The 26,906-nt window shown below is 39.0% G+C and overlaps 2 protein-coding genes across 3 annotated transcripts in view; both read right to left on the minus strand.

Annotated features, from left to right (window-relative positions):
• LOC100668445 (mitotic spindle assembly checkpoint protein MAD2A-like) overlaps positions 1-26,906 on the minus strand; it is a 113,166-nt gene that overhangs the window by 67,873 nt on the left and 18,387 nt on the right. The gene's annotated exons all lie outside the window — the stretch shown is intronic.
• LOC135231416 (rho GTPase-activating protein 20-like) lies at positions 1,580-13,716 on the minus strand. The gene is made up of 4 exons (XM_064285399.1): positions 13,143-13,716; positions 9,893-9,934; positions 9,119-9,203; positions 1,580-2,457 (listed from the first exon to the last, which is right to left on the minus strand). The coding sequence occupies exons 1-4, from the start codon at positions 13,340-13,342 to the stop codon at positions 2,350-2,352; spliced, it is 435 nt and encodes a 144-aa protein (XP_064141469.1). The 5' UTR covers positions 13,343-13,716; the 3' UTR covers positions 1,580-2,349.

Consider the following 26,906-nt stretch of genomic DNA (forward strand, 5'->3'; position numbering starts at 1 on the left):
GCACCCAGTAGACTACTCCAGATTCTTGCTTTCTCCCTTCTGATAGGCCGGGGATCTATGCAACAACAATAGAATCAGTCTTTCACTTTATCTCTGGCCCGTGGATATGAAATCATTTTTAGGTTCCTTCACTAAGAAAGAAAAGTCTAATCTCTTCTTGATGGTCCTGCTGTCTCTGGACTCCTTGGAGAACCTTAGGCTTTGTCTTCATTTGTCTCTGCCCAGACAAGTGTGCTGCTCAGAGAGACACACAGCCTGCCGTGACTATGTCTGAGCAAAGGAAAACTTGAAAAACATCTCAAGCTCAGCTGCCTTGAGCAGGCAGACAAATACCCAAAGACCTGGAGGAGATGGGCAGAGTGAAGTCAGTCCACTGGCTTTGGTTTGGACAAGCTCCATTCTGGAGCAAGAAGGATAAAGGATGCAAAGCTGCAGATCAGGCCAGATGCAGAGAACTATTATCCCAGCAGAGTTACTGCCCAGCAATACTAGAAAGCACCCTTGAAGCAACCACATCTCAATCATACACACTCTGCTGAATTATTTTACAGTCCTCCAGAAAAACGTAATGGAGTTGTTGGTGATAGTTCATATGCCTGCCCTTGACTCCTGGTAAGATATCATGGCCTTGCCTGTATGAAGGAGGGTCCCAGCTATGGAGGCTATCACAAGCACATGTATGTGTATGCACGTACACACATACACACACACTTGCATACTCTCTCAGCTAAATTTGCTCAAAATTGTATTTCAAATAGGAAATAAGATCTAACACAAATCTTTTCTTTTAAGGTAGGGGCTGGGAACACTATGTTGGAATCCCATAGAAGAGTCAGGGCCAAGTAACGCTGATTTTTTAGTAAAGTAGAAATTCTTTCTTGTCTGGTGAAACTGATGACTTCAAGCAAAGGAAAATTAAAACGTGAAATAAAATGAAGTGTATCACTGATCAATCTACTCTACACCTAAAGCTACTCACTCTTCCCAAGATTTAAGTTTTCTTTTTCAGGGCATGTATATCATAAAGGTGCAGAGGTATCTGATTTACTGAGTGAATATAAATTCAATTTTATTTTAAATGTATTATTAAATTTCTCTAGTAAAGAAATCATTGATTCCATAAGCCAAATTCTGGCTTTTCAGGGACTGTATTATATCACTCATGGAGTCTCTATGAGTCAGAATTCACTTGAAGGTAATGAGTTTGGTTTTTGTTTTGGTATTATATCAGTAGGTCAGGCTGAGTTTAATTACAAGTCTTACAATCACGTCACGCCACAATAGCAAGGCATTTTCATATTTCTACATTATTTAAGGAGCCATGATATCCAAGTCCTTTCTACAGTTTCTATCCACCTGAATGTCACTCTCTTTAATAACAGTTCTCAATTGTGTGGTGTTCATATAGCAGGAGACTCTTACAATTACTCTTTCCTTTTCCCCAACCTCACCCTCATCCTCAAACATGCCTACTTCTTCCATGAAAAAGATTTCATTAACTTAGGTCAGCCCCATCAAAATATAAAGAAGCAGACACTAAAAGCAAAACAAGGACGAGAGTGGTGGGCACACAAATGCTCCTAAATTCATAGTCTCGTTCAGAACTTGTCTCCCTCGTTAGCAACTCATTAGAGGCATCAGTCATCTCATCCTCAGGACCTGCAGTCAGGGGCTATGACTTCTAGCCGTGGGTTCTTCACATCAAAATTTACTACAAAACACGTCCTGTAGGATCCATCATACTGAGTTTGAGTCCTAGAGTGACAATTAGGATAAATGAGGTACGGGAGGGGAAGAACCAGGAAAGGAGGTTCAGAAAGAACAGTAAAACAGAACAGGTAAGGCGGAGGAGGTTACAACTATCTCACTAAAAATCTTATAAAAATTTTGTTGTATACATATATAATGGAGGTCTCGTGGCTCAGTGGGTAAGAGCTCAGCTGCTAACCAAAACGTCAGCAGTTCAAATTCATCAGCTGCTGCTTGGAAACTCTATGGGAGAGTTCTACTCTTTCCTATACACTTGCTGTGAGTCGGAATCGACTTGATGGCAAGGGGTTTTTGGTCTTTTATATATACAATATATACAGTAAAAATACATGCTGTTATTAGCACTCTAAAACTATAGTTCAATTTAATTATTCTATGACTTCAAGGTGACATGGAATTTAAAACTGGAGTATAAGAACAGCACCTGTGTAGAAAGTAATATCAGAGTTTCGAGGCTTTCAATTTCTAAATTCTGGAGGACAAAATATGCCTTAGGTATCTATAACAATCAGCTGCCTTATGAAAGGAGTTGTATTTTATACACACACACACGCAACTCTCAAAAATCCAAGTTTATTCTTAACTAAAAATTGTTTGCAGGTAACTTACAGTTATTCCAAGCATTGGTAGTGACTTGTCGATAATGTCATTGGTTGTATCTGAATTTGTTACTGTTAAACTTATAGGCTGAAAAATGAAATAAAAACTACATTTGTAAGTAAAGAATTTTAAAACAGCTCTGTAAATAATGATTGCAAATTGTTATCCATATTCTAAATGCAAACCTTGATTTCAGACACTGACAAAGTAAAGCACATGTAGAGCATAGATCTTTAAGTATAATTTTATTTTTCATTCCTTTAGATAGGAAGGAAACCCCGGTGAAGAGTGGTTAAGAGCAATGGCTGCTAATCAAAAAGCTCGGCAGTTCAGATCCGCCAGGTGTTATGTGGAACCCTATGGGGCAGATCTACTCTGTCCTATAGGGTCACTATGAGTTAGAATTGACTCGAACGCAGTGGGCTTTGGTTTTTTGTTTTAAATATGAAGGCAGCAGAAAGCATTTCAGTAAAACACCTATTTCTTCTAAAATAAAGGATGTGTGGCACACGAACATAATGGCTTAAAAAAGGGAAAGATTGAGAATTGAGAGAGGGCACACGGACTGGTCCTCAGCCCCTCAAAAATATTTCCATATGGAAGGGACGATTTCAAATGGAGAGATTTGGACCCTTTCTCTCTCTTCCTGAGTTCTGTTTTTACAGTCTGGCTTTATTGATTTGCACTTCACCCACAGTTATGGTAACGTCACAATAAGAACTGGCTATAAAAAATGTTTTCAAAGACTATTCAGTCGCCATTTTCTAAGTCATGCACAGTGGCTACTGACGTTTTTATTGCTGAATACCATTGAAAATACAATAGAATTAAAAAAATAAAATAAAACCAATGGTTTGAAACAAGACTGAAAATTTTAGAAATCTAAGTTCTGTTCCAACTCTGCCAGTGAACGGGGTATCTGTAATAGCTCTCAACTACACCTCACATCGAGATATTGATCCATAAGAACACGGGACAATTTGCAGAAAACAACCTGAAAGGGACTCTGAGGATTCTGGGATGATATCTGTTCAATTATTTGAATTCTAAGAGACATTATTTAAAAATAGGATTATGCCATGTAACCAAGATATGCACATAGGTTTTACAGTATTAGCACATAAGTCCACACTGAGGGCTATGTCTTCCGGTAAACAGGGCTTAAAGAGGACAAATAAGCAGCCTAAGTGGATACTCATAGGCATTGACACAAAAATGATATTAAAAACAAAGCTAAAGGAAATCCTTTCATAATTCATCATTTGTCCTTTTTTTTTTTTTTCCTTAGGAGCCAATTTCTTGATATGACAGATGGCCCTGAAAGTTGTTTGTTAATTCAATTTTCAGAAACAAAACCATCAGAAATGCACTGATGTAGCCCCAAGGATTCTGAAAAAGTGTCTCACAGCCCAGAAGTAGAGCTCAGGGACCCAGAATCAGGGGCATTAGGACTTCCTATTGCTAAAGTTTACCATGATGTTTATCATTCTAAATGGAGAAAATACTGAAGTTATCGAGGATTCCCCCTTACTTGGATCCACAATCAATGCCCATAGAAGCGGCACTCAAGAAATCAAATGATATATTGCATTGGGCAAATCTGTTGCAAAAGACCTCTTTAAAGTGTGAAAAAGCAAAGATACCACTTTAAAGACTAAGGTGTGCCTGATCCAAGCTATGGGATTTTCAGTTGCCTCATATGCATGCAAAAGTTGGACAATGAATAAGGAATACCAAAGAACTGATGCCTTTGAATTATGCTGTTGGTGAGGAATACTGAATACACCATAGATTGCCAGAAGAATAAACAAATGCGTCTGGGAAGAAGTACAACCAGAATGATCCTTAGAAGCAAGGATGGTGAGACTTCGTCTCATGTACTGTGGACATGTTATCAGGAGGGACCAGTCCCTGGAGAAGGACATCATGTTTGGTAAAGGAGAAGTTCAGTGAAAAAGAAGATCCCAACAAGATAGACTGACACAATGGCTGCAACAATGGGCTCAAACATAATGATTGTGAGGATGGCTCAGGACCGGGCAGTGTTTCTTTCTGTTGTACATGGGGTCGCTGTGACTGGGAACCAACTTAATGTCACCCAGTAACAGCAACCATTGCTAAAGTGCCTAGAAGGTTTCACACATGAGGGTTTAGCTTGGTATTTCATTAGAAGTGAAGGTTCTGCTGTTTCTTAAAATATCTGAAAACCCTTCCATCTAATTGAAAGGAATTCTCCCATGAAATCTTTTGTAAAGTAGAAAATTTCTTTTGAAATGCTGTTTGTTTTTTTTTTTTAATTTATTTCATTTGTGAGATAATGGTTTTTCTTAGCATAAGGAACACACCTGTTGAAAACAGGACCTGTATATTTCTTCCTGCTGCTGCTCTTTGTAAATAAATCAGATACACTCTAACAAATACATCTTTGTAAACAAATAATAATTTTTTAAAAAACCTTTTGCATGATTTAATCAAAAAAATGCAAATATGGCTATTCTGTTCTGTGAGCTAAAGTGTTACCTGACCTACGAAGAACCAGGAAAATTTGACCAAGTCTGAAGGACTGAGATAAATTCTCAAATGACCCAGATATTCAAATCATGAGACAAAGAGCAGCTATTAGAACTATGCTTAATGTTGTTGCTGTTGTTGTTAGGTACCGTTGAGTCGGTTCCAATTCATTGCAACCGTATGCACAACAGAACGAAACACTGCCCGGTCCTGCGCCATCCTTATAATCATTGTTATGCTTGAGCTCACTGTTGCAGCCTCTGTGTCAATCCACTTCATTGACCTTTGCTTTTGCACTGACCCTGTACTCTGCCAAGCATGATGTCCTTCTCCAGGGACTGATCCCTCCTGACAATATGTCCAAAGTATGTAAGACGCAGTCTCGCCAACCTTGCCTCTAAGGAACATTCTGGCCGCACTTCTTCCGAGACAGATTTGTTCGTTCTTTTGGCAGTCCATGGTATATTCAATATTCTTCGCCAACACAACAATTCAAAGGCGTCAACTCTTCTTCAGTCTTCCTTATTCATTGTCCAGCTTTCACATGCATATGATGTGATTGAAAATACCATGGCACGAGTCAGGCGCACCTTAGTCTTTAGGGTTACGTCTTTGTTCTTCAACACTTTGAAGTGGTCCTTTGCAGCAGATTTGCCCAATGCAATGCATCTTTTGATTTCTTCACTGCTGCTTCCATGGCTGTTGATTGTGGATCCAAGTGAAATGAAATCCTTGGCAACTTCAATCTCTTCTCCGTTTATCATGATGTTGTTCTTTGGTCCAGCTGGGAGGAGATTTGTTTTCTTCATGTTGAGGTGTAACCCATACTGAAGGCTGTGGTCTTTGATACTCATTAGTAAGTGCTTCAAGCCCTCCTCACTTTCAGCAAGAAAGGTTGTGTCATCTCCATAATGCAGGCTGTTAATGAGCCTTCCTCCAATCCTGATGCCCCGTTCTTCTTCATATAGTCCAGCTTCTCGGATTATTTGTTCAGCATACAGATTAAATAGGTATGGTGAAAGAATACAACCCTAATGCACACCTTTCCTGACTTTAAAACAATCAGTATTCCCTTGTTCTGTCTGAACCACTGCCTCATTATTTATGTAAAGGTTCTTCATGAGCATAATTAAGTGTTGCGGAATTCCCATGCTTTGCAATATTGTCCATAGTTTGTTATGATCCACACAGTCAAATGCCTTTGCATAGTCAATGAAACACAGGCAAACAGCCTTCTGGTATTCTCTACTTTCAGCCAGGATCCATCTGACATTAGCAATGATATTCCTGGTTGCACGTCCTCTTTTGAAACCGGCCTGAATTTCTGGCAGTTCCCTATCGATACACTGCTACAGCCGGTTTTAAGTGATCTTTAGCTAAATTTTGCTTGCATGTGATATTAATGATATTGTTCTATAATTTCCACATTTAGTTGGATCACCTTTCTTGGGAATAGGCATAAATATGGATCTCCTCCAGTCAGTTGGCCAGGAAGCTGTCTTCCATATTTCTTGGCTTAGACGAGTGAGCACCTCCAGCGCTGCATCTGTTTGTTGAAACATCTCAGTTGATGTTCCATCAATTCCTGGAGCCTTGTTTTTCGCCAATGCCTTCAGAGCAGCTTGGACTTCTTCCTTCAGTACCTTCCGTTCCTGATCATATGCCACCTCTTGAAATGGTTGAATATTGACTCATTCTTTTTCAGAGAATGACCCTATGTATTCCTTCCATCTTCTTTTGATGCTTCCTGCGTCGTTTAATATTTTCCCCATGGAATCCTTCACTATTTCAATTTGAGGCTTGAATTTTTTCTTCAGTTCTTTCACCTTGAGAAACCGTGAGTGTGTTCTTCCCTTTTGGATTTCCATCTCCAGCTCTTTGCACATGTCAGTATAATACTTTACTTTGTCTTCTCGAGAGGCCCTTTGAAATTTCCTGTTCAGTTCTTTTACTTCATCAAATCTTCCTTTTGCTTTAGCTGCTTGACGCTCAAGAGCAAGTTTCAGGGTCTCCTCTGACATCCATCTTGACCTTTTCCTGTCTTTTCAGTGATCTCTTGTTTTCTTCATGGATGGATGTCCTTGATGTCATTCCACAACTCATCTGGTCTTCAGTCACTAGTGCTCCATGCATCAAATCTATTCTTGAGATGGTCTCTAAATTCAGGTGGGATATACTCAAGGTCATATTTTGGCTCTCGTGGACTTGCTCCGATTTTCTTCAGTTTCAGCTTGAACTTGCTTATGCGCAATGGATGGTCTGTTGCACAGTCAGCTCCTGGCCTTGTTCTGACTGATGATATTGAGCTTTTCCATCGTCTCTTTCCACAGGTTCCCAATGATACAAAGGAAAATATGTTCATATCAAATAAAAATATATGCAATCTGAGCTTAGAAATAGAAAACATTTTAAAATGAAAAATTTACCTGAAAAATACATGAAAGAAAGAATTTATTGGATGTGCTAAAGAGCATAATATAGATGACAAATGAAAGAGTCAGTGAATTTGAAAATAGATCCATAATAATGATTCCAACTGAGGAAGAAAAAAGAATAAAAGTAAATAACTAAAAGAGTGTGAGGGACCTGTGGACAATATCAAAAGGTGTAATATAGTTTTATCAGAAGGAGAGAAGAGAGAAAATGGGGAAGAAAAAATATTTGAAGTAATGATGGCTAAAATTTTTCCAAACTTGATGGAAGACATAAATTTACAGTTTGGAGCAGTGCAGTAAACCTCAAACAGAATAAATTAAAAGAAAACCATGCTTTGGCACATAATAGTCAATGGCTGAAAACTAAAAATGTAGAGAAAATCTTGAAAGCAGCCAAAGAAAAATGATAAGCAACATACAGAGGATCAATGATTTGTATGATCGTGGACTACTCATCAGAAAGCATGGAGACCAAAATACAGTGGGATAGCTTTGAAGAGGTATAAGGAAAAAACAGCCTTGCAAACAAAATTCTGTATGGGGGAAAACACCTTCATGAGTGAAAGGGAAATAAAGACATTTTCAGATAAAAGAAAACTAAGAAAATTTGTTGGCATCAGCTGTGTAGTATAGAAAAATGCTAAGGAAACTCTCATAAGAATGAAAGTCAGAGGAAAACTTTGATCTCCGACGAACGTAGAAAATGAATGTAGCACACTGCAGATATTATTTTTAAGTTTTTCTTTTTAATTCCAATGTGATTTTCCATGAAAATTCTGAACAGAACCAATTGAAAACAAAGCAGGCAGAGACCAGCATTTGCTTCACTACAGGAGAACTCTCGAGTCTCCTCTCCTTCGTGCAGTGGCGTCAGGCACTTGGGAATAGGTCAGGGCATCCACATGCCTTTTGCTGTTGAACAGGAATAACTGTTTCGAACTACCTCCTTTTCTCACCTACAAATTTTGTTTTGTGGGATCTACAGGTGCTGTAAACTATGACAGGCCACAATGTCACAAAAATATTCAGAACATGACGTATCCATCTTATTCATCAGTGTGAGCATCTTGCCTACTGCACTGCAATCGCAGAAATCAAATGATACACAATAACTGGGGCTAAATGCTTTTCCTCCATTTGCATAAACAAAAGAGGTACAAACATACTGATCCCTTAGACAGTCGCACATTCCAGTTCAATTCAATCCCTGACAATCCTCAGAATGAAGAATATTTCAAAACTATTCTGCATTTGACATAACTAAATGCAATATCTGACCTTAGAAAGGGAAATGGCTCTAGAGAATCATGCACGCGCTACATCTATGTCTCACCTGATAAGAGTGAACCTGTATGGCAGTAAAGTGACAGAGTATTCTTACTCTTAGGAAATATATAAATATTTAAGAATAAAGGGCCATTTCCAAATAAAATGTTAAAAAAAAAAAAAAAAAACCTGCAGAAACAACCAAAACCAATCTCTATGTATGTAACAATTGGAAAGACAGTGCTCAAATCTGATAGGAAATACCTGCTTGTGGAAATCACTTCGTTAACACAAGTCACTCTGGTTGCTATTAGACAAATTCAGAGAAACATGAAGGACGTTTAACATGCAAAATTCTTTCAAAGCTAAACAGTGGAAGGAACCTGGATTCCTCTTGCTTCATATTGCCTAGCACTTGTTTGCCTTTTACAAAGACATATGCTTTTCCACATGGTACTGTCTCCATGCCTTCTCTCTCTCTCCTTCTGCCTAAGTCAGAGACAAGGAATTTAATTTAGGGGCTTAAAGACACTTACACAGGCACAGTTCTCGATGTCCTCAGTAAAGATTTTCAGGGGAATGCTCTTCGGGTGGTCTTTCTCTTTGGCTAGATTGATGTACCTAGACGAATTCAATAAAAGCCAAAAGAGTATTAATTTAGCCAATAGCTTATTTGAAAATCAACCTATGTTGCTAATATTTTCAATATACTGTATGCCATTTTAAAAGCAGGTGGGTAGACTCAGCAAGATCAAAGGATGGATTAGAAGAAAACATACAAAAATATTTCAGGAAAATAAGACGTGGCCTAGAAAATAAAGGGGTCCCTGTCATGTGAGATTTGAGCAGCAGATTAGGTCCTAAAATCTTTCCTGTCTGCACTGGGGGGCCCAGCACCTTCCTAGGTTCAAGGGTAGGCAGCAACAGTTGGTTTGTGAATTTTTCACTACAGTAACCTGTATTCATGGAGATTTAATATATGTTTTGGGAGTAAAGTTAACACCAACGTCTAAGTTGGAGAGAAGGGAAACAGGAGACTGGTAACCAGAACTGCCTCCAAAATAAGTGAAACATGCATGTGAATAAGAGCACATTATTTATAGTAGTCCCAGTGCCTCAAGATAAGTGAAACATGCATGTAAATAAGAGCACATTATTTATAGTAGTAGCCAAAGTAAATCTAAATAAATTACTTGAGGACAGTACAACAATTTCTGCTAAGGAGGGAGGAATAATTGGGGACACTTCCTTCCAGAGACCTGCATTTTTCAATATCTTTTATCACAGATTATATCTTTTATCACAAATACCTTCGAAGGGAAGAGCGCCATTGTTCCTTTTGTTCTGAAGAACTGCATGAATAAAAAAGGAAAAAAAATTAAACTGTATGCGACACTTATACTAACATCGTAATGACTGCTATTCCTGATAAAATATCAGCAGCCAGTTGCTACTGTTGTGGATGCCCATGTAAGTGGTGCCCTTCACACATCTGGACCTTGAGTGACCCTGCACTTTTACTGGCAACGTTACAGCGATAGGAAGTAGATCTGACAGTGGGACAGAAGGTGGTTTGAAATCTACACACTGGATTGCAACCATAGACGCAAGTTATCTGGACATTTAACAGCCGTGACCGTCACTTGTCACCATTGGAAAGAAAGTTAATTATACCTCAGGGCGTTCTTACAACTTAATACCTACCTACCTGTTGTCCTTGAGTGGATTCTGATTGATAAAGACAACGTAAAGTGCTATTCAAATATAAAACCCAAAAATCAAACCCATTGCCATCGAGTCGATTCCGACTCATAACGACCCTACAGAACAGAGTAGAACTGCTCCACAGGGTTTCCAAGGAGAGGCTGGTGGATTTGAACTGCCGACCTTTTGGTTAAAAGCCATAGCACGCTATAGCTCTTAACCACTGCCCCCTAGAGCCTTGCTCAAATATAAAGTACGGAACTATTCAGATGAAACCATACTTAAGATATTTGGCATTTGGATGGAACTACCTTGGCCTAGAAACAAGAATATCTCTTTAAAGAAAAAAAAAAATTTTTTTTAAATATTTAATTTATTTATATAGGTAGCAGGATTGTAAAATGTTAAATTATTTCCTAATGATTGATATTTTCCCTGCGAAAGTTACTACAGCATCAAATATTCAGACTTAAAGTGTTTTAAACTTCATTTGTACATAGATTTCTCATTTATCAGATTTTATTTGTGGTAAAAGACACATAACATTTACCTTAAATGGCATTTAGGACCTTCACAATGTTATACAGACATCACCACTATCTAGTTCCAGAATATTTTCCTCGCCTAAAAAGAAAACCCCCAACCAATTAAGCAGTCACTTCCCATTCTCCCCTTTACCTAGGCCCTGGCGATCATGAATCTGATTTCTGTCTCTATTTTGGATATTTCACATAAATGGAATCAAAATATATGGTCCTTTCTGTCTGGCTCTTTTCACTTAGCATCATCTTTTAAAGTTCATCCATGTTGTAGCATGGATCAGTACTTCATTCTTTTTTATGGCCTACTAATATCTGGTGTATGGATATTTCACATTTGTTTATCCATTTATCAGTTGATGGAGATCAGGGTTGTTTCCAAATTTTGGCTATTGTGAACAGTGCTGCTATGCACATTTGTGTGCATTTTTTTTTTTTTTAATACGTTTTCAATTCTTCTGAGTATATACCCAGGAGTGGTTGGGCAATGACTAAGCGTTCTGCTTCTAAATGAAAGGTTGGTGGTTCAAACCCACCCAGCGGCCCCATGGGAAAAAGACATAGCAATCTACTCCCGTAAAGATTACAGCCTAGAAAACTCTATGAGTTGAAATCAACTTGACAGCACCTAACAACAACATGGTAATTCTTTGTTTAACTTCTCGAAGAGCTACCACATTTTTCCACAGCAGCTGCACCCTTCTACATTCCCACCAGCAATAGCTCTTGCCTCTCCCCAAGTCACCATTTCAGGATCTACTTCATCAAGACAAGGGGTCTTCCACTTGGCCTCCTAACCTGCATACGTACATGTACACAGCCTCTAATTACTCACACCCATTTGTAGAAGAGTAATAACAGCAAGCACTAGGGCCAGGCACTGTTTTAAATGCCTTATACATATTCACATAGCTTTAGAACCAATAACACTGTATCAACCTATGTAAATTTTTTCTGTTCCCTCATCAAACACTTCCTGAATTCCCAATTTAATCTGCTTCCGTTCATCTGTAACATGAAGGAGGTGTTGGATAACAGCAACTGATAATCTTTACAGAAATCTATTATGGAAGAGAAGACGTGCAGAGGATAATAGGAACACATGTTTCTTCCTAATAAGCTCTGAAAATTGTTATGTCAACAGCTGCATTTTACAGTTTAATAGATGAACAATTCGGAAACATTTTAGTTGACTTAAAGATGATGTGTGTGACTGTGAAGGAGTGAGGTGAGGAAAAGTCAGAAAGAAGAGTGTTGAGTGCACTTGATGAACACTCACGCTCTGTGTAAAACAAGTGCGGGGCTTGGGGTGCCATTGTTCACAAGAGTAGATAGATGTAAGTGTTGCCTGGTCACTGTGAACGCCGGACTATTGATATTTCCCATTCTAAGCCTAGAAATGTATCTTGGAAAATTAATCTGCACTTTGTGGATCATACCTTTATTTTTCATTGTCAACTTCTTGGACACTCAATCAGGTAATCACAGTGATTTAACCAACCGAGTAATTGATAATATGATCGATTTTATTTGTATGATTAATGACTATTTCTTTAAGGAATTAATTTGGGAGCATAAAAGCAATTTTTCCAATTTAATTGGACTACTTAATGATACTTTCTTAAGAAAGGTCTATTCCAGTACAGATAGTCCCCAACTGACAACATATTCAGGTAATGACCAACTTCACTTAACTGTCCATTTTTTTGTACATGTTATTGTTAGTGATATGCTGTAGGGCGTAATTTGCTGATGTTATCATTCTCAGATGTTCACTTGCAGATGTTCCATTTTATGATTTACTGTTCTATGAGTCAGAATTGACTGGACGGCACTGGGTTTTTTTTTTTTTTTTTTTTCAAAACACTGCCAGATTTATAAAGATAGTGATAGTAAAAGGCAATGCTCATGAAAACTTAAAAAAAAAAAAAAATGAGGTATTTGACTTATGCCAGAACCGACTTAGGATGCAGTCATCTCAACAGAACCCCGAATACTCACTCCTCAAAGTTGCTCCTAGAGCTTTTTTATAACCACTTGGTCAAAACCAAAGGGAGTAGCTCTGATAGTTCCCATTGTTTACTATCAATTTGCACATATGTGAGTAAAAAACTCTGGGAAAATAGAAGGCATGTAAGTGTCTTGATGGGAGGTAAACGGTGAGTCATTGTTTTAAAACACACTCAGATTAAAATGTTTTCTTTTTAAAAAATAGAGGAAAAAATGTAATTATATTTTTCTCTCCATTCTAGAAAAGCTGACTGTGCCCTTCACATAGCTAACCCACACAAATACAGGGCCAAGCTGTGCTTCTTACCTAAAGGTGGCTGTGAAGTTCACGGTGGGCCAGCCCAAAACAAGGGACCTCTTGGCATTGGTGTCATCACAGTCTGTCATCCACATGGTGTTCAGTGGTATTTTATCTTTAATTTTGAAGGTCTTTCTATACCTAGGAAGATAACCCAACAGAAACTCTGTTCGTTTGTTTCTTAAATGCCAAGGCAGAGCTTTGCTCATGGTAAGATATCAGTTTTCATGGTGCCAGAGCAAAGCATGCCTTCCTCATCTCTATTATCCTTGGTGCACAGCACAGTCAATGGTCAGATGGGGCTTTCCTAAGTGCTGATGGAAGCCTGGCTGAGGAGGGCCCTGAAAATACTTCATTGAAGGAAGCAAGTAACCACAGACTGACTGGTTTATTTTTCTCAGTGCTGACTATTGACTGGGAACCAAAACTTCTAATTTTCTTTTCTTTTCTTTCCTTTTTTTACTGTTCTAAGTGAAAGTTGACAAATCAAGTCAGTCTCTCATATAAAAATTTCTATACACCTTGATATGCACTCCTAGTTGCTCTCCCCCTAACGAGATAGTACATTCCTCTCCACCCTGTACTCCCCATGTCCATTCAGCCAGCTTCTGTGAACTTCTAATTTTAAAATTGTTGTTGTTGTTAGTTGCCACGACTCATTTCTAACCCATGGCTACTAAATGTGTGCAGAGCAGGACTGTTCCATAGGGCTTTCAAGGCTGTGATCTTTTGGATGCAGTCAGACAGAACTGTCTCCTGAGGGGCCTCTGGGTGGATTCAAACTGGCAACCTTTTGGCTAGCTGTCAAGGGCTTTACCGTTTATGTCACCAAAATTATTACTTTCTTAGGGAAACATTCATTCATTCATTATTTATGACTTGCTTACTTCAAAAAGTATTTGAGAGGTTGAACAAAGATAAAAAGTACATGATTTATGATTCATAAAAATATTCATAAAATACTTTTTTAAGAGAGGAAAGCATAATTGATTTAAAATGTGTTCTCAACTTTAGTTTTTGTAGCCCTTAAAGCATAAGTTATTTCAAATTTCCTCTCTTGAGGCATTGTTCATATGATTTTTCCTTAGATTCTGGCTAAAATTGAGAAACTATAGCCTAAAGACTGAAACAAATTAAAAAAAAATAAAACTCAGACCAGAAGCCAAGAGGTCTTATATATATGTGATGAACACACTTCCGTTTAACTCTGGAGAGTCAGAAGATGACTGATTTTGTCAGCAATGAAATTGCTTTCTGACAATTTCTGCTTAATCCTCCTTATAACTCTGACATAAAACCACTATGTCCCCTGACTTAATTTGCAAATTTAACGGTCAGGTGGGCCTGAGATTTAAATAGTTACAGCCCTCTGAAGAGTGCCTAGGGGACCTGGGCACATCGCTCTGGGACTCATGACTATTTAGAACCACTTGTGGGGACACTCAAGCTAAAATAAGATCAAAGACACCTCACGTGGAAACATCCCTATGACTCCACTGAGTCAAGGACAGGTTAGAGCTAAAACTCTTCAATGGGATTTATAAAATGAAAAGAATTGTGCAGGAGGTACACCTGAAGGATAATCTAGATTCACAGCTTAGAGCAACTGAATATAAGTATAATGGAAAAGCACCTTGTAATACAAGGTGGCTTCTTTGTATATTTTATGTCAATAGTTCTTACCCTATTTCTGTATCTTTGAAGATTTTTTAGAAAACATTCAATTATCATATAAAATCATTTTTCTGGATAGCAACTCTGAAGGTATTATAAAGCTAAAATGCATGGCCATTTGGAAGGCCAAGCACATATCTGCTTGCTTTCACAGATTTTGTATTTTTGAGCACAGGCATCTATGTGTAAAGAGGAAACACTGGTGGCGTAGTGGTTAAGAGCTACGGCTACTAACCAAAAGGTTGGCAGTTGGAATCTACAAGGTGCTCTTTGGAAACTCTATGGGGCAGTTCTACTCTTTCCTATAGGGTCGCTCGAGTCAGAATCGACTCGACAGCGATGGGTCTTAAATGTGTAAAGATACCCAAGACACTACGTCGCAACTTCCAAATATATTGACCTGCAAAGAAGCCATTTCTAGAATTCTCTCCTTAGTTCAATAAAGTTTCAAAATTATCTACTCCACAGTGGAAACCAAACCAAGGAGCCATCTAAGAACCCAGAACACAGTTTCAACTCTACTCTAACATTTATTGAGCACTTATCATATGCCAAGCACTAAACATTTTATGAATATTATGCCACTTAATCCTGAAACAACTACATCAGATAGTCTCTATTACCGCGGTTTTAGATGAAGAAACTCACAGAGAGGTTAAGTAACTTGCCAAAACAGCAGTGCCGGGATTTGAACTCAGGCAGTCTAAGTCCTGAGATTATGGTTGTAACCATGTGGAATCTGTACAAGCCCTTGGGTGTGGACCTCTCTTAAAGCCAAGGCCTGGACACAGAGTCTTTTCCTTTCTTTTTACTTCTAAAGAGAACACCAATCCACAGTTATATCTGTAGGCAACTTCTCTCATTCAGAATGCATTCTAAGACATTTATATCTTTATCATTGCCTCTGTTTTTTGTTTGCTTGTTTTTTGGTAGCTGACTTCGATGGCAGCAGAGGGGTGGCGGGGGGGACTTGTCATTAATTTTTTAGTTTATTAAGCATTCTGTTCTATTTCTTACTAGATACAAAACAGATGGGAATTAGTCTTTTACTTAACCCAAAGGAAAGGTTGATTTCAATGGTGAGAGACAAACTACATGCTTATGAATGTTCTATGAAATCCAAAAGAAAGGAAGAACGGTGGCCACAGAACCACAGGGTAAAACCTGTGCTTTCAAATAGTTCTGTTTCAAAAGTGCATTCCAGTAATTACTAACATGGTGCCCTGGGGGAGGCCACTAGACCTCTGAGTATAAAGGTATTCTGAAAAATAAGGAAAACAATCTCATCTCCCAGGGTGGTTGAAAGGGTGAGACAAGCTTAGGTATATAAAGTCTTTACCATAATACCTGACACATAATAAGCCCTTGATAAATCCTACCTGTTATTATTGTCATTTGCATTAAATATAGCAGTTTACAAAATTAGTACTTAATCTTACATATTTTATCCATGGCAGGCCTTAAATGGGAGCCAAGGAAAAGGAAAAGAAAAGAGTTTTATTTTCCGTAGTGACTAAATAGCTTCCTCATGAGATTTTCTATGCTGAATCATTCTTTCACTTTCACGATATTTCATAATGAAAATGGAGATGGAGCAGATAAACAGATGACCAGGTTAGTCAATTCCTTCCACCACCACTCCCCCTCCTCGCCTTCATATATTTCTTGAGCAATCACCATGTTCTAATGTGGGTATAAATTGCGTTGGTGTAAAAGTGTACCCAGTTGGCTCTATCTCCAACATACATTCAAAATTTGTCTGCTTCTCTTTCATTTTCACTTCCGCTCCCAAGATGCACCCCTCTTTTTCATTCATCAGGAGTACTGCCTCCCCTAACTAGTCTCCCTACCCTCCAATCCATTATCTACCAACAGCCAGAGCAATATGCTAAAAATATAAGCCAGATATGGTCACTCTACTAGAATAAATTCCAAACTCCTCACCAAAGGTTACTGAGACCCTGTGTGACCAGATCCTTACCTAATTCTCAAGTGTCATAACAGAGGTCACACCCCCATGTGTCAGACTCCAGTCATATGGGCTTTCCTTGAGCCTTCCCTGAAAGGGGAGAAGCCACACCCACTGTAGGGTCTGCCATTCCTTCATGCTAGATGGCTAGCTGCCAAATCTAGGAGTGGTAACTGCTTCCCGTCCCATAGGTAGGGATTTAAATGCTGCCACCAGGTGCCTTTCTAACATGTCCTATCTTCTACTTCAAATGCGACCCAACATATCTTCTTCCCAGGAGCACTAACCACAAACTGTGTTTCTCTCCTCTATTTTTATTATCTCTCTGTAAGGTTCAAAGAAGAGGGACGTTCCTGTCATATTCTTCACTGTATTCTCTCCACGGGCACCATACAGAGCAGGATCTTCATGCATATTTGTTGAGTAAATCAAAGATCAAAAGCCAAAAAAAAAAAAAAACTTTGTATTTGCTTATAGTAAGGGCTATTAAAATGCAATTTGTTAGTGAGAATGCAATTCTAATGATAATCAGAAGAGTGAGTAGAATACACTTACTTGGAATTAGACACAAGCAACAAATCACTGAAGAGGAAGAGGTGTCGCTTCTGCCTTCTCCAGCCTCTTTTGAATTCCACAGGGCCATGAATCAGCAGGGTACGATTGGGGCCCTCCGATAATGTAGTTCTCTCACTGTGGGTGTCCACCTCAGTGGAAGGACTTTTCCTGCAACACACCGCAAACCACAGAATAGCTAGTCAATGCTCAAATGTACGCTAGAGTTTTATTCCAAAGGTTGTGGATGACACAATTGCTAGAAATTACAATCTCAATCCCCAAAATAGGGCTCCCCAATTCAAGTTTAGGAATCATTGGGTTATAGTTTTTAAAGCTACGGAAAAAGATGAGGTCACTTAGGAAGTTGGTATAGATGCAGAGCATATTTAAAGAAAGAGCCCTGAGGGATGGCAACTCAGAGAGGTGGGAAAAAGGAGAAACATCAAAGCAGATCATGAACTGTCAGTGAAGAGGAAAACTAAGAGGTCAAGGGTAGATACTACTACAGGAAGTGTGCGAACAGCCATATCAAATGCTGCAGAAGACCAAGGCATATGGTTACTCACAATCGGATTTAGTAACCTGAAGGTCGCTGGGGACCCTGACAAGAACAATGTTGGTAGAATAATGGGAGGAAAGTTTGTTTGTAGGACTGTGGAAGGCAGAATGCCCCTCTGTCCTAAATCCTAAACTTGGAACCTATGAATATGTCACATAGTAAAAGAGACTTTGCAAATATAATTAAGGTTATGAACTTCAAAATAGGGAGATTATCCTGAAATATCCTGGTGGGTCCAATCTAATTGCATGAATGCTTAAAAACAGAGAGCTTTTTCCAGCTGGATTTAGAGAGATGGCACAGAAAGAAGTTAGAGAGATTTGAAGTGTGAGTGAGATTCGACCCTCATTGCCGGAATGAACCACATTTGAAACAGGAATGTAGTCAGCCTCTAAGTGCAAAAGTCAGCCCTGGTTGACAGCCAGCAGGAAAAGAGTCACATCAGTATTATCACCTCAAGGGACTGAACTTGACCAAAACCTTGAATGAGTTTGGAAGCAGAGTTTTCACAAGGGCCTGCAGACACCTTGACCAACCTTGTGAAACCCTAAGCAGAGGATCCAGCCAAGTCCACCTGGACTTTCTGACATAGAAAAACTATGAGGTAATAAATTTCTATTGTTTTAAGCCACTTAGTTTGTGGTCATTTGTTACAGCTACAATAAAAAAATTCATATAGATTTTGGCACCTGCAAGTGGGTGCTGCTGTAACACATATTTAAAAATGTAGAGGTAGCTTTGGAATTGGCAGTACATGGAAGCTGGGAGAATTTTGAGGAGTATGATAGAAAAAGCCTAGATTCCCTTGAACAGACTGTGATAGAAATACGGATGTTAAAAATTCTGCTGGTGAGAGCTCAGAAAGGGTGAGAAGCATTGTAGAGAAAACCTGTGTTGACTTGGAGAACACCTGAATCATTTATAAACAGACTATTGGTAGAAATATGGACTTTAAAGGCACTGCTGGAGAGGTTCTAGAAAGAATTGAGGAACATGTTCTTGAAAACTGGAGGAAGGGAGATTCTTGTTATATACGGGCAGAGAGCTTAACGGAATTGTGCTCTGTAGTTATGTGGAAAGTAGAACTTAATACTGATGAGCTTGGATACTTAGGTGAGGAGATTTCCAAGCAAATTGTTGAAGGTCAGGCCTGGTTTCTTCTCTCTGCTTATAGTAAAGTGTGAGAAAAGAAAGATAAAGTGAGAAAACTATTAAACAAAAAAGAACCATAACTCGATGATTTGGGAAATTCTCAGCCTATTCCGATTGCAAAAGATGCTAAAATTAAGAGATTGATTTTAAAAGTGTGGCACAGATAAAAAGCTGAGCATGTGATTGTAAGATCTTTTGCTAAAACATTAGAAAGATCAAAAGATGAGAGTGTTCAGTCATACAAAAGCCTCTTTGAAGAGATTAAGGGTATGACTCACAGATCTCTTCTAAGGGGCCTCTAAGAAGCTTCTGGGCATTGTCCATCAGCCATCTCAGCAGAAGCCAAAACCAGAAAAGGAAGTATCTCAGAAAGATGGGTGGAGTCTAATGAAGTGATTGCCAGTGACATCCGCAGTAGACCCACAAAGTTCTTGAAAACTTTATATTAGCAGAAACAATGTGAGTTTAAAGTGAAAGGGACAGGAAGAGAACAGAATTAAAGAAGGCTGTTCGATCCTCAAAATGCCACTGGCAGAAAGGAGGCTGATAGAGCTGCCCAGCTGCCAACATCACTATATTTAATGAAAAAGAAGAATCACGCAAAAAGCAACGCCAAAAGCTCGGGGTTAGAACCAAGTACCCAGAGGTTGGAGCTGTGAGCCACAGAGAGCTATCCTTAGTGTATCTTTGGAAATACTCTTTTCAACTTAGTAATATAATACATATTATATCTTGCATACTCAATATATGTAAATCGTCTCTTAAAAATTTCAGATTACCAAGTCTTTATTTAATCTGGCAAATGTCAGTGACAGTAATAAATAGAACATGTAAACTGGAATAAATGTTGTCAATTTACAGGATTATAATGAAACTTAAGGGAGCCCTGGTGGTACAGTGGTGAAGTGATACGGCTGCTAAGGAAAAGGCTGGCAGTTTGAATCCACCAGCAGCTCTCTGGAAACCCTACGGGGTAGTTCTACTCTGCCCTGTAGGGTTGCAGAATGGGCTCGATGGCAGTCGGGTTAATGAAACTTAAAGGAGCCCTGGTGGTGCAGTGGTTAAACTGATCAACTGTTAACTGAAAGGCTGGTGGTTTGAAACCACCAGCAGCTCTGTGGGAGAAAGATGTTGCAGTCTGTTTCCACAGAGGTTTACGGCCTTGGAAGCCTTACGGGTTCACTAGGAGTTGGAATCCACTCAATGGCAGTGGGTTTGGTTTGTGATTAAACTTAATATGAAGTTTAAGAAATCAAAAGTATTTTTAAACTCTAAAGTTGTCCACAAATATTTGCTACTAGTTAATCTTGATTATAAAAAAAGTAACCATTGACATGGTCTTAATGAAAAGTATCTACGGTATTTCTTAAGGAAAAAATATAATCATATTTCCCTAATGTTTTTAAACCAACTTATAGCTTTGAAAGGTCTCATTCCATTCCATAAGCTACTATTGAATCTACAGAAGTTGCTCTGCTACACTCTGCGGAAAAGACTGTGATGGATGTGACAGCTTTTATTCAAATAGCACTTAGAACTTAGTTAAAAGAAAAAAAAAGTTTCTAACCCAACATAGATAAAATGATATGGATATTTGTGAAGGAGAAATTTCAGTTTCGTTTTACGTTAACGTGAAAATTTAGATCATTGAGGATTAATTCCCATCTTTCCTAAATCAATATTTGATTTCTGGGAAAACTGACAAAGAACATCAAATAAAACTGGAAACACTAAAAAAAGTTTCTAAACATGAGACAGTATCAATAAAATGGTCTTAGATATGATTTGGCTCAGTTATAACCAAATAATATCTAAGAGTATCTGGCCTTGATAGGAAAAACATCTAGGTTGAACAAACCATAAAAGCTTTCATAAATAGGGAAGACATTTTCATAGACCTACAGAAAAGTCTCTCCCATGGAGCCACGAAATTGTCTTTCCTGAGAATGTAAAGCCTGTTCTTCTGTGCTCAGTAGCACTATATCTAAGGAATATGAGTAGCTTTTCATGAAACCAGTGCTGAAGTTAAGAATTAGTTCATGTATTTCAGAGGAAACAAGACCAACGCTTCGTGTGATCCCCAGTCTATTTTGATGATTAAAAACAGTATATTAAAAGACTACCTTGTCCACTTAAGTCTTGAAAGACCACGTAGAAGCTTGGGGTGCTTTTGGATTGACGTAAACATCTTTTCTTTCCTCAACTCCTGGGAGTGAAAACCAGTCCAGTCCTCAGCACTGGGCAGAGTGCTTCAAACAAATCCATGAGCCTGAGGATTCCGGTGTTGCCACGATCACTTGTTATTATGATTTCAAAGTTCTGAGGTTCAAACTGTAACTGACTAACTGACATATCTTCTCCCCTCAGTTTCAATTTTTTAAAAAATTAAACCGTCCTCACATGGTGTTGTTAGAAATACATACAGTTTCCATGTACCTTTTACTCAGTTTCTGCCAATGGTAATGAGATGGTTAATTTTATGTGTCAGCTTGGGTTAGCTATGGTGTTCAGTTGTTTGGTCAAATGCCAGTCTGGATGTTGCTGTGAAGATATCTTGTAGATGTGATTAACATCTACGATGAGTAGACTTTAAGTAGAGATCCCATTTAATAACGGGAATGGGCCTCATCCAATCAGTTGAAGGCCTTAAGAGCAAAAGCTGAGGTTTCCTGGAGAAAAAGGAATTCTGTCTCAAGGCTGTAACATGGAAATCCTGCCCAAGTTTCCAGCTCACCAGACTGGCCAGATTTCAGAGTCAAGACTACAATATCAACCCCTTCCTGAGTTTCCAGCCTGCTGGCCTGTCCTACAGATGTTAGACTTGCCAGTCCCCACAATCGTGCGAGCCAATTCCAAAAATCAATCTCTCTCTCCCATGCCTACTGATTTTCTCTGGAGAACCCTGTAATGTCTCCTAGTGCTATACTACAATATCATAACCAGTATATTAGCATTGATATAGTCAAGATGAAGAACATTTCCCTCACCACGAGGATCCCTCATATTGTTCTTTTACATTCACACCAACTTCCTTCCCAACCCACTACCTCTTTAATCCCTAGCAACTACTAAGCTGTTCTCCATTTCTATAATTTGGTCATTTCAAGAATACTATATAAATGGAATCATACCGTATGTGACCTTTTTGGAATGTCTTTTTTCACTCATAATTCTCTGGAGATTCATCCAGGTTGTTGCAGTATCAATAATTTATTCCTTTGTATGACTTTTTTTTTTTTTTTATCACTTAGTGGTACTCAGTGGTATGGGTGTGTACCACGCTGTAACCATTCCTTCGCTGAAGGACATCTGGATTGTTTCTGGTGTTTGGCTGTAACAAATAAAGCTGCTATAAACATTTGTGTACAGGTTTAGTGTGATAAATGCCCAGGTGTGCAATTGCTAGGCCGTACGGTGGCTGCAAGTTTCATTTTTTAAGGAACTGTCAAACTATTTCCCAGGGTGGCAATATCATTTCATATTCACCCCCACCCCCAGCAATATCTGAATAATCCAGCGTCTCCACATCCACAGCAGCATTTGGTGTTTTCACTATTTTTATTTTAGCCATTCTGAGAGGTGTGGAGCACTATCTCATTGTGGGTTTACTTTACATTTCCGTAATGGTTAATGATGTTGAACATCTTTTCATGTGTTTATTTGTATTTGTACTGTATCTTCTTAAGTTTCATGAAACTTATAGTATTCTGGTTAAAACACTTTAAATATAGTGTTCCCTTTCCAAGAGTTAATCAACCATTTCACAGATGCTGCACAGATAGGCTAAGTATCTTGAAGTCAAATGATGTTAGGAATTCACATTTAGCTGACTCTGGAGGGCACACAAGTCTCAGGGAAGTGAGGTACCCGAACCTCTTCTCATATGGTGTCTCCTTTCCTTGAGCCCTTGGAGGAGTGGTATTTGATCTTACTAATACAGTTTGTGGTTTTCTTTGTAGTCTCCTATAATAGTTATTTGAATACATATCTCTTAAGTACCTCAAGAAAAAGTCCATATCTCATTTATCATTTAATTCTCACAGGCTTTGGCATATTGGAGGAATGAAAAAGCATTTTATTGAAGTAAATGAGTGAAACAGTTTTTTGCCATGGATGGGGAAAAGAAAGGGATGACCGAAAATAGACTCTCTTTCATCTACTTCATTCATTCAAGAAACAGTATCTGAACCTGCACCAGGAAAAGGGCACTTGGTTAGGTCTAGGCAGCAAAGAACAAAAGGGACCCAGGCCCCACTCATGAAACCTAGATCTGAATATAGGAGACAGAAATTAAATAATCACATCGATAGCCTTGTATGTAACACCAGACTCTGAAAAATACTGCAAAGAAAAGGTAAAGAGAGAGATAAGAGATTCCAAGTGGGATCCATCACCTGACTTAGATTGTGCAAAGAGGGCAGACAAGGGGGGCTTATTCGAAGAACTCATTTAAATGATCTTTAAAGGATAATTCGAGATTAACTAGATGAAGACACAGAGATAGATACTGAGGTATAGAGAGGTGAAGAAGTAGAGAGACAGAGGGAGAGAAGGAGGGAGAGAGAACAGTGTGTAGTGGGAGGGAATGTTCCATGCAAAGGGGATACAACATGTGCAGTTTCAGAGCCATGAGTTTGCTGGATTGGAGGAGGTGGGGGACACGCTAATAGAAGGCACAGGAAAGTGAGATAAACCTGAAGAGCTAAGTAGGGGCCAGGAATGCAGGTCCTTTTAGACCTTGTTAAGGCCTCTTGTCTTCAAACCAAACTAGCATACAAGTGGCATGTAGACAGTGGGCTCCAGAGGCTTGTAAAATATTTTAAAGCCATAGTGCTAGCCCGGGACACGCTGACTGTATTTAGCACCATGGAAGTGTATTAAGCAACACCTTCTGTCCACTCATCAAGCATCGTCAGGATTTAGTTAAGGTAAAAAATGTAGGTAGAATTAACAAGCACTTCCCCCAATTTGCAGAATATTCACCAGGTGACTCTCACTCTCTGCCTCTCTTTCAGAGAGCTTAGAGGCCAAGAACTTCTTTCCTTCTAGAATATGATCCTTGGTAACCAATTCTGGTCTGCACCAAAATGACGTGGGGGAGCTTTTTAGGCATCCGCCCACCCGGGTTCTGATCAATCAGACCTGGAGAATCTGTATTTTACAACAGGCTTTGGGTGACACTGGTGTGCAACCAGGGCTACGAAAGACTGTTCTTTGGGTGTACATTGGAAAGACGTGGTGTTCTGATACCATCTCCTTTGTAGCAAAGGAAACAATGGAAAGGAAGCCTTTTGTTACATTGAGGGGTCTTTCCTTAGTTTGGTAGTTACATGTAAAAGTTACCTTTACAATAGCTGCTTAATTTCTTCCAAAGTAGCATTGGTATTTCTTTATTTCACGAAAACCTGCAAATGGAATAACAGTGATAGAGTCTGCTTTCTTTTAGTTCATTGAACACTGAACTTCCCACCCTAAATATCAAATAGAACAGAGGGTATGAGGTGACGCTAGGCCAACCGTACCAACATCTAAGCACATCGCAAAAGAAAACTTTCCTTTCCTAATACTATTTTTTCCTTCAATTTTTAATGTTTTGATTAAATGTTTACATAAGGAAGCAGGTTGTGAAGTGTCAAGTTCTCAAATCAAACCACCTGGTTTTGAATCCCTCCTCATTAGTTACTACCTATGTGACACTAGGCAAACCAATTACACTTTCAACGCCTCAGTGTTCTCATCTGCAGATGAGATTCATAGGGTTGCTATGAGAATTAAATCAGATAATACTAAAATAAACTTAGCATGGCTTTGACATAGCATTATGGATTGAATTGTATCCCATAAAATATGTGCTGAAATCCTAATTCCTACCCCTCATAGGGTTTTTCCTTTGCTGTATTAATGAGGTCGTATCAGGAGTTAGGATGGATCCTAAACCTAATCACTTCTGAGTTATGAAAAGAGCAGAATAAAGACACGGACAGGGGAAGAGGAAGGCAGATGACAGAGAGAGATCATCTACAAATCCAGGCACGCTGAGGATTGCTGGCAGCACTTTTTTTTTTACTAGAAGCTGAAATAGACAAGGAAAGACCTCTCCCTAGAGCCACACCCTGAATTTGGACTTCTAGGCTTCTGAACTGTGAGAAAATCAATTTGTGCTCTTTAAAGCAACCCATTGTGGTATGTCTCTTGTGGTATCACTAGGTATAAGACACTGTAATCCCTCAATATTTTAGTTATGCTTATATGAAGGAAGACTTTCTATTCAAAAATAGCAAACATTTCCATGAACTAAAAGAGAAGGGAGCGAAAACAGGTAGTAAAATTGGTCGAGCAACTATAAGTTGCCAGGCTCTTTGCGAGGTAGTTCAAGCTTGTCCTCTCATTTCCTCACAGCAGCCTTGTGAGGTAAGCATCGTTACCTCCATTTTTACGGATGAAAAACCTGAGGCTGATAAAGTTAAGTAGCTGAGAGCCATGTACCTAAGTAGTGAATTTGATTATAAATTCACATAGTGTTTCAACAAAACAGCTCTTGGCACCCTTTCCTTCACCAGCTCAACCCACTCTCCTTACACTCCAGGTCACATCCCACTGAGACAGGAAGGAGTAAAAGAGGACAACAGAACTGCCTTCTGCCCTGAAGTTCATGTTTTCTGGGTATTTTTTGTATGTGCTCATTCTGTCTTTTCTACCTCTGGAATACTAACTTTTGACTGCTTTAATTCATGTTATCTGGAATCTCCTGAAAGTTTTGCTAAACTTTGGGATCCCTCTGTTATTTCTTTTTCTTTTCTTAATTTTTTTATTGTGCACTAAGTGAAAGTTTATCATTTAAGTCAGACTCTCATACAAAAACTTACACACACATTGTTATATGACCCCTACTTGCTCTTCCTGAAACGTGACCACACACTCCTTCTCTCCACTCAGTATTTCCTGTGCCCATTCAACCCGCTCCTGTCCTCCTCCGCCTTCTCATCTCACCTCTAGACAGGACCTGCCCAAACAGTCTCATGTGTCTACTTGAGCTAAGAAGCACACTCCTCACCAGTATCATTTTATGTCTTATAGTCCAGCCTAATCTTTGTCTGAAGAGTTGGCGTCAGGAACGATTTTAGTTTTGGGCTAACAAAGAATCCGGAGGCCATGACCTCTGGGGTCCCTCCAGTCAGACCATTAAGTTTGGTCTTTTTACTAGACTTTGAGGTCTGCATCCCACTTTTCTCCTGCACCACCAGGGATTCTCTGTTGTGTTCTCTGTCAGGGCAGTCATTGCTGGTAGCCAGGCATCATCTAATTCTTCTGATCTCAGGCTGACGGAGTCTCTGGTTTATGTGGCTGTTTCTTTACCCCTTCTGTTATTTCTTAACAAGAGTAGTTCTGACTCATTGGCTCTTACTGTGAGCCTCCTATTTTAATTTTTTCTTTTTTTAATCTTGACTATGGTTAACTGCTGCCCAGCTGGATCCAACTTTACCTGGCTACATAGGAATGAAGTCTGCGAAGAGTGATGACAATTAGTACTACCAGAATAAAGTATAACACATTATTAGTTAAAATATAGTGTTGAGGGAATAGGATGACAGTCATTCCCCTATTCCTCATGGTCACAGAGAAGAGTAGACTTCATTCCACTGACCTGGAGAGGACACACCTGGAACAACTTGGAAGTAGAAGTTTTCTCTAAACTGGCCACAATCTTGCATTGAAGTGCCAAAAGCACAAGACACTAAATACAAGGATATGAGGAAACCGGAATATTTAAATTGTGTAAGAAGGCAATATTGACTTAAATGCCATTCTCTCAGATAGTAGGTAATACATATGAGGAGACCCCCACAAGCACCACCACCAACAC

This window comes from Loxodonta africana, chromosome 5 (assembly GCF_030014295.1).
Source record: "Loxodonta africana isolate mLoxAfr1 chromosome 5, mLoxAfr1.hap2, whole genome shotgun sequence".
Classification (NCBI taxonomy): Eukaryota; Metazoa; Chordata; class Mammalia; order Proboscidea; family Elephantidae; genus Loxodonta; species Loxodonta africana.